We start from the raw sequence: 14,975 nt of genomic DNA, 5'->3' as shown, positions 1-14,975 counted from the left end.
GATGTTGCAGTTAAAAGGTCTAAAAGGAAGGAGCCTGACTTGCTACAGTTCGAGGACTACTATCATCCGCCGTTTAAGAAATGTCGTATTTCAGTTTCAGTTAGTTTGGCTTGTAATTTTCGTTCGGTTTGTTCGGTTTCTAATAGTCCAGGGGTATCTAATTTTTCTTTGTTTGTATTGTAAATAGTTTGGTTTTGGTTGTAATCGTATACAGTGTAATCTCCTCTATATAGTTTTTATAAGATAGTACACGTTTGTCTAAAAAAAAAAAAAAAAAAAATAATTGTCAAATGAAAATATCTCAACATTAAGTTCCCATAGTAATCTTAAATTACACATCTAATCTAAATCAAATAAATAAATAATTTTTAATTACTAATCCACCCAACTAACTCAAAAACTCCAAATCCCCAAATCTCTAACCAACCAAAATCACACGCAATCTCAATCTCAAATTCTCACAAGCAAAACAACAAATCACAAATCAAAATCCAACCCTTTTTAATTCATCCCCCAAAATATCGATTCAACCCATCAAAATTTAATCTTTATTGAAAAATAAAATCCCTAATTCTGGGTAGTTATAAACAAAATTAGGGTTTTAGAAAGGGGAAGAACATACAAATGGCGAATTTATACGTGAAGGCGATGCCATCAGCGGATCTAAATAGAAATACGGAATGGTTTACATATCCAGGTGTATGGACGACGTATATATTGTTCTTGTTTATTGCATGGCTTGTTGTTCTTTCTGTTTTTGGTTGTACTTCTGGTATGGCTTGGACCGTCGTCAATCTCGCCCATTTCGCTGTATGTTTTCTTATAATCTTTTGGTTTTTGATTTGATTTTGATGTTAAGTTTGTGTTTTTTTAGGGTTTGTTGTCGAATTCTGATCGCTTTTACGCGAGAAAGGGGGCCAAAACATATAAAGATCGGCGTAGTCGCTGATTGGTTTTGGATGATTGAGCTTGTTGATTGGTTGATCATGAATTCTTGTTTATCCGTCTTAAACTTAGGACGGGGGTAAATAGGATAGATGGGATAAAAGCGGAATACCTAGGGACTAGCTAAAATGTAGCTTGTTAATTGATTGATCACTAATTCTTGTTTAAGACGGGTATATAATACCCGTCTAATACCCGTCTTAAACATAAAACGGGGTTATATAGGCTAGATGAGGCAATAGCAGAATACCAAGTGGGGTGTTATTTGACCCTTTTTGAGCTGAGAGGTTAACTGTTGATTGATTGGGGATTGGGGTGGGAGGGTTGAATAGGTTGGTTTTGACGAATGTTGTGTAGAAAAGATGAGATCTTTTGGGTTGTAGGGATGTGCTATTAGTGTTCTTTGGTGTTTTGAATTTGTAGGATTTTAGTACTAATGATGGAGACCCAATTGTATGACTTGCTGTTCTTTGGGATATTCAAGCCTGAGGCTGGTAGTCGATGAAGAAATGTTTGAATTTCGATAGAGGATTGGAGCTCGATATAGGCGAGAGTGTTATGTTCTCCGTAGTTTATATTGTAGGTGCATTCTTCTGGCCATTTCAGTTTTATGGTGGGTGGTTAATGAGATGTGGATTAATTGAGTGTTTAATATGGCACTATGTGTTGTAGTGATCGCCCTTCTAATTTGTAGTAGGATTACCGAAATTTAGTCTTTCAAGTTTGAATGCCAATTTTGGATGGAACCGGAAAATGAAAATGGAGGGGATGGAATGGGAAGCGAAGAGTAGATGTAGGCGGCCTTGTATTTTTTTTTCCGAGCAATTTTTTTTTTAACTTTTTGTTTGGTTTCTTGAAGAGTCTACCCCGTCCTTTGTTGAGCCCCATATAGAAACAACATAAGATGTTACTCACTCCTATCTTCTTCTATCCATCTAAATTCCTTGTTGATCTTCTTAGTTTCTAGAGTAACTTAGGAGGCCTGGGCATCGTCACGTTTCATAAGGAGAGCTTTTGAAGCCGTAAAAGCCAACTGCTAAGCTTTTTGCTTGAATTGTGCTGACTACTGATAGTAATATAGAAGGTAGTATCTTGAATCTTGTACGTGGTCGTTTTGACTTTGGTGAATGGAGTGTTTTGGAATGTGATATGAGGGAGGAATGGATGTAGAATTCTATACCAGTACGAAGTTGTTTGGTTTGATTGTTTTGCACACTTTAGTGGGAATGAGTTAGAAACTGAGGGTGAGATTAAGATATGAGATTCCAAGGGGTTGAAATGGTTTTAGAATCCATTAGGTATCCAACTCCGTTCCAAAATATCCTAACCAAACACTAGAATGACTCAACTTCATTCAAGCCATTCCAATACACTCAACCTCCTTAATATTCTCTTTATAATGGAGTAGTACCGAGTACTCAACATTGCAATTGATTTTACACCTCCAATTACCACCGATTTTCTTGATGTTGAGGATATGTGTAGGCTTCAGAGTAAGACGGGTATATCCTTGGGCCTTGTTAAACTTAAAACAGGGTTAAATAGGATAGATGGGATAAAAGCGGAATACCTAGGGACTAGCAAAAATGTAGCTTGTTAATTGACTGATCACTAATTCTTGTTTAAGACGGGTATTATATCCGTCTTAAACATAAAACGGGGTCATGTAGGATAGATGGGAATAAAGCAAAGTGGGGTGTTATTTGACCCATTTTGAGCTGAGAGGTTGATTGATTGGAGATTGATATGCTGATTTAGGAAGCTTTGATTTTGATATGGTGATTTGAGATTGGGATTAGGGTGGGAGGGTTGAATAGGTTGATTTTGGCGATCGTTGTGTAAAACAGATGTGATCTTTGGGGGTGTTGGATGCTCTATTAGTGTTCTTCGGTGTTTTGAATTGTAGGATTTAGTGCATATGATGGAGAGCCACTTGTATGGCTTGTCGTTTTTGCGAGATTCGAGCCTGAAGCTGGTAGTCGATGAAAAAGTGTGTGAATTTCGATAGAGGAAGGTAGCTCGATATAGGTGGGTGTTTTGTAGTTTATATTTTAGGTGCGTGCTTCTGGCCATTTCGGTTATATTGCGGGTGGTTAATGAGATGTGGATTACTTGAGAATATGGCACTGTGTGTTGCAGTGACCGCCCTTTTAATCTGGAATAGGATTGCCCAGATTAACCAAGTCTTGGAAGTTTGAATGCCAATTTTGGATAGATTCGGGAAAATAAAATGAAAGAGGATAGAAGGGGAAGCGAAGAGTAGATGTAGGTGGCCTTGCATTTAGTCTCCGGGCTTTTTTTTCTAACTTTTTGTTTGGTTTCATGAAGGGTTTATCCCCCTCCCTTGTTGAGCCCTCTATTGAAACAAGATAAGATGCATTGCTCACTCCTATCTTCCTCTATCCCACTAAATTTCTTTTGGATCTTCTTTCTAGAGTAACTTGAGATGTCCGGACATCATTACATTAAAGAGAGCTTTTGAAGCCGTAAAAGCCAACTGCCAAGCTTTTTGCTTGAATTGTGCTGATTACTGATTGTAATGTAGAAGTTAATATCTTGAATCTTGTACGGGGTCGTTTGGTTCAATGCATTGGAATTGAATGAATTGGAATGTGATACCGGGGAGGAATGGATGTAGAACCCTATACTAGTACAAAGTTGTTTTGTTTGATTGTTATACACACTTTAGAGGGATTGAGTTAGAAACTTGAGATGAGAGTAATATATAAGTTTCCAAGGGATTGAGTTAGAAACTTGAGATGAGAGTAATATATAAGTTTCCAAGGGATTGAAATGGATTTTAATATCCATTGAGTATCCAACTCCGTTCCAAAAATACCCTAACCAAGCATTATAGTGCCTCAACTTCAATCCATTCCAAAACACTCAACCAAACACTCCCTTGATACTCTCCTTTAAATGGAGTAGTACTTAGTACTTAACATTTCAATTGATTTTACACCTTTAGTTGCCACCTTTTTTCTTGCTGTTTAGGAGATGTGCAGGCTTCCAAGGAAGTTTTGGGTACTGAATTGTCGACACTCTGTGATGTTTCTTAGAGTTTCTGGCTTCAAGTTATCTTTTATCTAGAAATTATGCTAGCACTCTCATTTTTTAGTTTTCTTAAGGTGTGGACGCATGAATCATTTTTTAGCTCTTTGAATCGGACTTGGCTTGTCATTTTTATTATCTTTGTAACATGTTATGTCTTTTGTTCATTATGTCTTTTCTCCTGCCCAATTGATGTCCCATTTCTCAGGTGACTTATCATTGTTTCCACTGGAAAAAAGGAACCCCGTTTTCTGAAGATCAAGGAATATACAATCGGTTGACTTGGTGGGAGCAGGTTGACAGTGGGAAACAGCTTACACGTAACAGGAAATTCTTGACCGTCGTACCTGTGGTTCTGTAAGTACTTAATGAACATCCTATCTTTATGAAATGCATTTAAGATTGTTTCATGAATACTGTAATTGTTCACTTGAACTCAATCTAGTCTAGAAAAATCAATGTGATGTGAACCAAAGTCACTCGATTTTATAGCATTAATGTTATTTGTACTCTGTAACCTGAGCAACAGTGTTTTGGCTCTAACTGAGGTTTGTCGTCTAATTACTAAGGTCTTTTTGTGGCTGATTAGTTGATATGGACTTTAGTAGGGTATATAAAGGGAGAGTGATGTGAGATTCGAGACGGTGGATATTTGCAAGTTGATTGGACTCGGTATGGCTGCAGGAGTTTTAATACTTGGATTCATGTGGTAGTTATGTGCATGTGGCTTGCAATAGATGGTTTGGGAATTGGTTTGTTTTCAAAATCGTTTTAATCTTTATTCTCGATTTAAATTCTAAGTTTTTATAAAATAAATCCGGACTTTGATTTTAAAACCTATGATTTTAAAGCCTATAAGTTTACCTGGCTTTTGTTTTTCAAGTTTTCTTTTCAATTTTTTCGCATTTGAGGTGTGCGTTCACGCATGGACAATTCTAAAGGATGATTCATGTCAGCCGACCCCAAATCATTTTGGGATTAAGGCTCTGATGTTGTTGTATTGTAAGAATAAGTCAAAAAAACACAAAAAATAGAATAGTGTGTCGGGCCCGATATAGACCAAGCCACCAAGGTAGTTTGCCAATGTTAACACTTGCACATGGCATTGTCACTTGGACACTTTAATTCATGCCAGAAACTAGAGAATTTTTCGTATAATATCTCACATTGCACGTGGACATGTACCATCATCGGATATTTCCAAGCAATCCTGATTTCCGAGTAACACAAAAGGAGATTATGGGACTTCTGGTCATGAGTTCATGATACGGGTTTGACGTATCATGTTCTGAAGGCAAAGTTTGCTATTAGTGATGGTTTTCTGCCCAATGCAATTGACTCTAAACATTGTTGCCATGGCCCTACGTCGATTCTGGTGACCCTTAATACACCTGTCATTATTCTTGATTAACATCCATTGGTGAAAATCCGAACCTTTGGGGAAGCCAGCTCAATTTGGGCCATCAACCCGAACAACTAGAGCAGAAGGCGAAGGCCTTATTAGAATTTCTTGGTCGTCAGTTTTTGGATTGGTCGTCATTAGTTGACATCGAGGGTCGTCCTGGTGTTCGACATGTTATATATACACAAGTTAAGAAAAATTTTTGTTCCCTTCTAGAGCCGAGCACTTAGATGAGTCGGTAAGTGGTAGATCTAGCTTAACCAAATGTCTCGAATTCAAATTCCTTAGAATGCAATACCCTCTGGTCGTACCCAGCTTACTGAACCGGATGGTGCAAACTAAAATTGAAAAAGATGACCTTTTTCAAATTCGGTTGTGTTTCAGCACATATGAGTTCAATGAAATTAAACTGTCATTATTTTCTGGTACTCGTTATGATTTGAGCTTCGGAATTTGAATTGATGGCAGGTACCTGATAGCCTCACATACAACTGATTACCAGCATCCTATGCTTTTCCTCAATACCGTTGCTGTAACCATCTTGGTTATCGCAAAATTTCCACACATGCACAAGGTCAGGATCTTTGGTATCAATGGTGATCAGTGAAGCGGTCAAGGCATTAGTTTGCTTTCACCGATACTTTCTTCATCCTCGAAGAGCACATCACTGTATAGGGAAATCAGAATTCAAAAGTTATCGGGTGATGTTTCACTTCTGTATTGCTCGAGAAAAAGACTACGGACTTAAATAAGTTTTTTGAGTTATCTTTTGTACAGCAAGAGCTACCATGTTTTTAGAGTTCACAACAATCGGTACAATCATGATAGTGTTACTGGTTGCTGAGAAGAATTTTTTTTTTTTTCGTGTTATAATTTTATCTCGAGAACTTTTTTTAAGAAGTAATAGAAGACATTTTTTTTTCGAGACGATTTTATACCAAAATAAAATTGTCTCTTTGTTCTATAGCATGTCCAAGTAAAATTGTGAATTGTGAATTGTGATCGGGAGTTTCATAAAAGAATTCTGACTTTCTATGAGAATGTAATAGTACGGATCATATTACGTAATATTTATATAATATAAACGTAGTTCGTTAAAAGAAACCTTATAATTCAATAATTTATTCTTCTACTTTAATTTGGACAAAAATAAGAAAGGTTTTGGATTTCCCAACTACTTTATTCCCTCTGTTTTCAGCTTTAACTACCACTCTCTTCTATGACTTGGTCGTAGACTGGTAGTTGTAGTTATCGGCTAGACTTACTTAAGACGGTAATATCCGTTCTAATGGTAAAACAGAGTCAAATACTACCACTTGATGATAATAAATAAGACAAACTTTTTGCTATGACCTAGCAACGAGCCAACGACCCACACCATATGATACCTATTTGGATCCATTTTATCGTTAAAAGTTTACAACGGATATTATCGTCTTAAACAAGAATTTGTACTAGTAAGGCCCTGTTCTTTTGGACTGAAACTTATCTGATCTGAATCGAATCAACTTATAGGATCTCAATCGAATCGAATCAACTTATTGGATCTCGAATCAACTTATTGGATCTCGAATCAATCAACTTATAGGATCTCGAATCGAATCAACTTATAGGATCTCGAATCGAACTTATAGGATCTCGAATCAATCGAATCGAACTTATAGGATCTCAAGTGAACTTAAATTAAGTGAGGTATAGGATCTCAATCGAATCGAATCAACTTATAGGATCTCGAATCGAACTTATAAGATCTCGAACTAAATCGAATTTATAGAATCTGAATCAACTTATAGGATCTGAATCGAATCGAATCGAACTTATAGGATCCGGTGAAGAACTTATATTAAGTGACTTAGTCCAAAAAATGCGCTAATCTGTAATATCTTAGACACTCCATACCTATTTGGCTATTTCCTTAGTTACTATTCTTGATGGCTTTACGAGTTCACAAGTTCTTATTTAGGATGAGACAAATTCATTTTACTTTTAAAATGGGCCAAATAGATATTGCTTCGTATTTGATACGATAAGTTATCTAGAGTTTATCTGCTATCATTACGTGGTAGTATTTGGATTAATTGGATACTTATTAGGAATAAAATGAGTAAGTCCGTCATAAGTAAATAAGTTACTCTTTCGTTTAATCAATCTAGTTTAATCAACACTAATTAAATCTTCAAGATGATTCGGTATTTAATAAGTATTTAACCTCCAAATTGGCGTTAAATGTATCCAGGACCCACCTAGTACCAAGGGGTGACGGCCGCTACCCTAAACGCAAAAAAAATCGGTTTAGAAGAGAATTTCGTTACCCCAAATATTACTGAATATAATAGATAAGTAAATGTTATCCTTTGAAATGTACAATAAACAGAAGCTTATAACCGTCACAAGCAAGACGAGCTGTATTTTATATTTGTACGACTAGATATCCCTATGACTTATAAGCACCTGAAATAAATCTGATGAAATTTATGTTGTCTTGGGAAGTTATGAATTAATTGCGGCTCATCTGTATGAGTAATTGAGTGTGGTAGATCTTTTTGTCAACTTATTTCATTACGCAACTGTTGTCTTTTAGTCACCTAGCATAAGTGACAATTAATTTAGGACACGACCTTAACAAATTTATTACATACGGAGTACTCAACTTTTAATTTATTGTGTTCGATACAAAGCACGTACTTATCAACCATCACTCCATATTAGTCACTCTACAGTTAAAGTAAGACAATAGTCACATTTACATTCTTTTCAAATGATCTTCTTAACAAACATTGACTATGTAATAAGTAAGTCGACATTCGAAAAGTAATCAACTTTGATACGAGTATCATTTACTATGTGTCAGATGAGCTATAAGAACAATTTAACTAAATTTGTTAGATTGAGATAGAAGCTAAGATTTGTCCAAAAATGAAAGCTCATGGAAATATGACACAATTTAAATCTGATTAATTTTTAGGCAGTAAAATGAATTTTTTAGGACTACCACAGCTTTAGTTCTCCTAACAATGAGAAAATCATTCATATTATAAAGTAAGAGAACGGGAAAAAACTAAAACAATAATATGTTTAAATGATTGTATTAACATTTCTTACTCCGTAGTAATTAAAATTGAGCTTTTTTAAGGATTGAATTAACTTTGAATGAATAACTAGTGTTTAGGTCATGTTTTTTTTACTGATCCTGTCTAACTGAACTAAACTTAATTTAATGGACATGAACCAAACTGGATTAATATGAATTGAACTGGAGTGAAATGAATCAACCTTAATTGACCTAAACTGAACTAATTTTATAAGAACTTAAATTAAATTCAAAAATACAATACCTTAGTGTATCCGATTAGGTCAAGACTTAGTCGGTATGAACTATATAAAGCTATCAACAAACTGAGCATACATGAATAAAAATGGAAGGGCCAAATTCTTTTTTTAAAATAAATAAATATAAATAAGTGACAAGAAAACAAAGAATAAAAGCATCCCTAATATCCTAGTCAAAAAGCTAAAACCCACCATCATAATTCCACAAACAAAGAATTATTAATTTACTCCACCATCCCCATAAACCATGTAAAATGTTTTAATATTTACATTTGTGAGTGAACAGGATCATTTGGCAGATAATTAGGGTATAAAGTAGGATTAACATACAATATGAAATACAATTATAGTACAAGATCATTGTATGGTACGTCTACTTAAAAAGTGATCATTTTATGGTTAAAAACTGTCACTTTTTATTATTATTATTATTATTATAAAATGAACGCTTTTAATTAAAATTGGTTACTTTTTAACATAAAATAGTCATTTTTATCATAAATATGATCAGTTTTATCTATCGCATCATACAACAGTCGCACAATTAAATATCAAAACATTAGAAATGTCAAAACAAACCCCACTCAACTTCTATTACATCATTAAGTGAAAGCTTACACATAAATCCACCACACTAACAATCACAAACATTCTTTCTTGCACAATTAGGGTTCTTAATAATTTACATATACACAAAATTAAAAGGCAATTTTTTCCCCTTTATTTCTCTTTTCACTTAACTTTCTCTTCAAAAGACACCATCTACTAACTTTTCTCTTCAACTTTTTTTTGCTTTGTATTCATGGATGCATCCCAGTGGTCACAGGTATGTATACATCATGCATTTTACATCTAATTTAATGTATATATATGTCCAAATATTGTTTTTATTTCATGTTCTATTTCTTGATAAATTAACTTGTTTATACTTATAAATTTAGGGTACACAACAAATTAAAGATCCAAAAAAAAAAGTTTGCTTTTTATCTTAAGGGTATGTTTTTTTTTTTTTTTAACTAAAACCCTTTTTGGTGAAGTTCTTTGTTGTATATGCATGAACTTTTCTTTGTTGAAGATGTTGAGTGGAGTCATATCTATGTCTTTTTTCCCTTTATTTTCTTCTCTTGTTTAATTACTCCTTTTTTGTTTCTTGTTTTTGTTGAAGTTTCAAGTTTGTTCTTGAAAAAAACATGAAATCCTTTTAACTTTTGCTTTTTCCTTTCTAAACCCTTTTTGTTTATTTGATGGAAGAAGAAGAAATTTAAAAAGAAGATTTGTGTAAATATAAAGGTGATATTAGTAATTATGTTGTTTTTTCTATCTATTTTACCCCTTTTTTTCTCAATTCAATCTAAACAAACTACCTTTATGTTGTATGTATGTAGCACAATCTTGCTTGCTTTTAGATTTTTGTGTTTGAATTCTTCACTTTTAATATGTCACTAATATTTAAAATAATAACTTTAGTGATTATTATGTTGTTTTTTCTCTTTATTTTACCTCTTTTTCTCAATTCAATCTAAAAAATTACCTTTATGTTTGTATGTATGTAGCACAATCTTGCTTACTTTTTGGGTTTTATGTTTGAATTCTCCACTTTTTTTTTTAAGTAACTTCTCCCTAAAAAGCTTATGAGATTTTTCCTTACAACTTTATTTTAACTTTTTTTTATTTTTTCTTGATTTTTGTGGGAATATTAGCAAGTAGTATCTAATTTGGGAAGACCAATGGAAGAAGTATCAAGTACAACACCACCAAATAACAACAATCCAAACAACAATTCTACAAATTCAAGAGTTGCAATAACACAACAACCACAACAACAAGAAGGATCACTAGAAAGAAGAACAAGGCCTCAAAAAGATCAAATTGTGAATTGTCCAAGATGTCATTCTACCAACACAAAATTTTGCTACTACAACAATTATAGTCTTACACAACCAAGGTATTTTTGTAAGACTTGTAGAAGGTATTGGACTCAAGGTGGGACCCTTAGAAGTGTTCCGGTCGGTGGTGGTTCAAGGAAGAATAAGAGATCTTTATCTTCAACTTCATCTACTCCACCACCACTACAACCGCCTCCGCCACCGCTTTCATCATCAACCACCACCCCACCAATTACTTCCTTGTCACACCTACTCACTTCCTCACAAAACCCTAATTTTAAGTTCCTTGAAGCTCAAGATCTCAACCTTTCTTTTCCTATCCAAGGGTTATTTCATCACCAATTACCTAAGATTGAAGGTAATAATAATATTAATATTAATAATGAGAGCAAAGGTGAAAATTATGAGCTACCCATCAACAGAAATGGTAATATTTCGACAAATAACTCTTGCACAACTACTAATAATACTACAAATAATAATAATTCAACTCCATTTTCAGCTCTTGAGTTGCTTAGGAGTGGAATTGCCTCAAGAGGAAGCTTGAACCCGTTTATCCCTATGTCAATTCCGGATTCAAATACCTTTTATCAATCCGGGTACCCGAATTTGCAAGAGTATAAGCCTAGTATGAACCTTTTTTCATCACCAAGTCATGAAGTTAATAATAATAATAGTGGTCACAATAATATGCTTGGTTCAGTTGATCATCAAGATAATAATAACGATAATAATAACAATAACAGTAGTAATAACGAGAATAATAATAATTCGTCTGCAAGGCTTTTGTTTCCATTTGCTGATATGAATAAGCTTGCAACAAATACTCATCAACAACATCATGATGATCACATTGATGTTCATGATCAAAGTAAGGGTAATATTGGAAATGATGATCATCATCAAAATCTTCATTCAGGATATTGGAGTGGCATGTTAGGTGGTGGACCATGGTAATGAGCTCAAATTAAAGAGGAGAGGAATATTTATCTATCCTATTTAATTAATTTCAATCTTTTCTTTAAATTTAATTAATACTTCCTCTGTTTTATTTAATTGTTTACATTTTTTTAAAATATGTGAGGATAATTTTAAAAAATATAAATAATTCAATGGAACAGAGGAAGTATGATTTAGTCACTTATTTGGGTTTTTTTTACAACTAACTTATAGTAGAGTATATAGAAGGTACATTTTCTAAGATTTTGTGTATTTTTTTCTTTATTTTGTACCATTTTGTTATTTACAGTTATTAGTAGGGTTTTTAAAACTTTAATGGTTTTTTTAGGTTTTTCTAGACATAGAAGAAGAGGTGAATAGATGACCAAAATATCACATACTCATGTCATGGCCTATATTCATACCTTCTTCTATGTATCTAATAGATTTTATATAGCCTTTGTGTTGTATCCTTAATTCTAGTCTTATGTAATTCATCTATATCATGTAATTAAGGAATCTCATCTTGGGAAAACCTATTCATCATCTTCAAACTTTGAGTGTAAAAACTCATAATGTGCATAGTTCATTAGTTACTTGGTTTTGAATTATATTGATCTTTGTTACATAATAACCTACTCTTTCCGCCCTGGTCATTTGTTTACGTTTTATATTCATTTTGAAAGGTATTGTATTCAAAGATAAACAAATGCGGACATATTTTTCTTTGTCAAATGCGCCACAAGATCAATATAATACTCTGTATATGGGAGAGGGGTGTGATGACCTATTGTCATAATGCCTCCGTCTTTAGTGTTCACCATTGGATATTGTCATAATGTCTCCGTCTTAATATTCACCATTGGATATTGTCTTGATGCCTCCGTTTTTAATGTTTACCATTGAATATTGTCATGATATCTCCGTATGTAGGGTTCACCATTAGATATGTAATTAATGGCTAGTATATTAACAGGCTGCTGGCATTCCTCTTCTTTTGTTTGTCTCTCAATGTTGGGGTGTCAGGTGTGACATACTTTATCTATTTTGGGGATGCAGATAAAGAATCTTCCAGCCTTGAAAAACACTATCATGAAACAATATAGGAAAGTAAAGGGCTACATAGACAAAAGTCATTAATGGAAATAAAGCCAATCCGGCATGTGTTAGCCTAGCAGTTAAAACGAATAGCACGGATTCAAGTTCTGCCTCATCGTCTCACAATAAAATCACACTATGCCCAACCAAGGCGACATTGGTAACAACTAGTTTAGGCGGTTTTGTATCAATTTATCAATTGAACTAGCTGACATCTGCACGACTGCACCCAACTTCATACTCCGTATTCATTATTGTAAATAAGTTTCGGAATGAACTTATATAGTCTTATATAATAATTTGGAATGAACTAACGTCTAATTGTCAACTTGATCAACTATGTGGAGGATTACAAAGTCCAAATACTAGATAACATATACTCCAAAACAATGAACATACAACTTGTTTATCAATTAGCACAAAAAATTGGAGAGTAAGAGTTATTTTTAAATTTGTGTGAAGAAAAATTAAGTTTACCTGCCTCAACAAAAGCTCACCTAATCACACTATATATCATGTATCTAAGCCACTAACAACACGTATATTGACCAATTATTATACAATGCTTCATCTATCATGCCCACTAATTTTCATCATTACAATTTACATGCATGTTTCTCGAGAAAAAGGAACATACATCGGATGTACTACCTCCAACTTTTTTATTTTTTGAGGATATATGTATTTTTTTTGAGCTTATTGCCTCAAACTTGATTTGTTTTTGAGCATATGTGTATTTTTTTGAGCATAATAAAGTTTATAAGTTAGATTTTATTATTTTTTCTGTCAAAACTCAAATTTAACTAAACTTATATGTAATGTTTTTGAGTTTTATTGTAATTTTTTAGAGTTTAATGTTTAAGTGAATAAACTCAGAAAATTCATAGTGAAACTCAAAAACTTTAAAACAAAACTCAAAAACTTTATTATGATGCTCAGAAACTATAGAATTGGAGGTAGTACATCAGATGTATAATCCTCTTACTGATGTTTCTCGGCCACTTCACATAATTTTACTCCATTTAAAACATTAACAGTGTTTTTCGAGTTCTTTTTGGCTGAAATGAGCTAAATTGAATTAAATGGAGCTAAGTTGAATTGAACTAAATCGAATGGAGCTGAGCTAGAATAAATGGAGCTGAAGTAAGAGGTAATTTTGTAAAGAGATGAGCTGAACAGAACTTACCGAAACAAAACTGAATTGAACGGAATAGAACTAAGCTTAACTGAACTAAATTGAAATTAAGCCAGAAATAACAGGACCTTAAGGCCTAGGCCGAATAAACGGGCGTGTACTCGACCTGACACCTCAGCTCAAGACTTGAACCTGAATTGACCGACCCACTATAATCCGAACCCAACCCGGATGTTTATTGTTCCAAACTGATTATTATCCATAAATAACTTGATAATAGTTGACCCAAAAACTACAAGAACTCGAAATGACCCAATCGAATTCTTGTAAATCCGAATTGACCCGATCCGAACCCGACCCAATTGAGCCGTTTGTCAAGTCTAGGCAGTAGGCACTATAAAGGTTGGGGAGTGATTTCGAACCCATGACTCATTAGACCCTCTTACTTCATTCAATTATACCGCAATTATCTTCCTTCGTGAATAAAATAAAATCAAATAAGCTCAATTAAGTAATCCTGATTAAAAGTAAACACTCGTAGTAGTGAAATTAGGTCAATTAAAAAATCTCAATCCAAATTTTCTAAGGTTTCCGATTCTCAGTCCGGTTTGAAAAATTTGAAATCGGTTCAATCTTTAGTCCATCTCTAGTTCCGGTAGTTTAGTTTCAATCCGGTCTGGTTCGGTTAGTTTCCAGTTAGTTTCAAGTATTTTCCTTTAACGAGTGGAGAGTCTTAGGGCATCAACAATAGAGGTTTGTCAACCAAGGTTTGTGTACTTTTTAGAGGTTTGTTGACAAACTTCTTTATTGTTGGGAATGAGGTTTGAGGTTCATAAATGAGAATGGTTACACATTTGTATACAGGTTTGTCGGATGACATGGCAAGTGGTGGATCCTAAAATGTACCCAACATATGAGAGAAAAAAAATGGATAATTGGAAGTGGGTCCTATAATATGAACCTTGCAAAGGTTTGTCTATTGTTATGTATAGATTTGTTATTGGAAAGGTTTGTTAATTTAATGATGTGTCAAGTGACAAACCTCTTTAAAGGTTCATCTACTGTAGTCTGTAGATGCCCTTATTTCCAGTTAGTTTCAAGTATTTTCCTTTAACGAGTGATGATTTTAGAAACGAATAAAATCTGACAAACGCAACTTTAAATATCAGGTCATATCAATAGGGTCCAC

At 33.9% G+C, this 14,975-nt stretch overlaps 2 protein-coding genes across 2 annotated transcripts; both read left to right on the top strand.

Moving 5' to 3' along the window:
* The first annotated feature begins 372 nt into the window (after positions 1 to 372).
* LOC141586188 (uncharacterized) lies at positions 373 to 6,360 on the top strand. Its single transcript, XM_074407335.1, has 3 exons — positions 373 to 810; positions 4,205 to 4,353; positions 5,867 to 6,360. Exons 1-3 carry the CDS (start codon positions 625 to 627, stop codon positions 6,003 to 6,005), a joined length of 474 nt encoding a protein of 157 aa, XP_074263436.1. The 5' UTR covers positions 373 to 624; the 3' UTR covers positions 6,006 to 6,360.
* Positions 6,361 to 9,342: 2,982 nt separating this feature from the next.
* Positions 9,343 to 12,099, top strand: LOC141586187 (dof zinc finger protein DOF3.7-like). Its single transcript, XM_074407334.1, has 2 exons — positions 9,343 to 9,554; positions 10,429 to 12,099. The coding sequence occupies exons 1-2, from the start codon at positions 9,531 to 9,533 to the stop codon at positions 11,569 to 11,571; spliced, it is 1,167 nt and encodes a 388-aa protein (XP_074263435.1). The 5' UTR covers positions 9,343 to 9,530; the 3' UTR covers positions 11,572 to 12,099.
* The last annotated feature ends 2,876 nt before the right edge of the window (positions 12,100 to 14,975 follow it).

The sequence above is a fragment of the Silene latifolia genome, chromosome 6 (genome assembly GCF_048544455.1).
Source record: "Silene latifolia isolate original U9 population chromosome 6, ASM4854445v1, whole genome shotgun sequence".
In the NCBI taxonomy this organism is placed as follows: domain Eukaryota; kingdom Viridiplantae; phylum Streptophyta; class Magnoliopsida; order Caryophyllales; family Caryophyllaceae; genus Silene; species Silene latifolia.
This window is presented reverse-complemented; position numbering and strand designations above follow the sequence as displayed.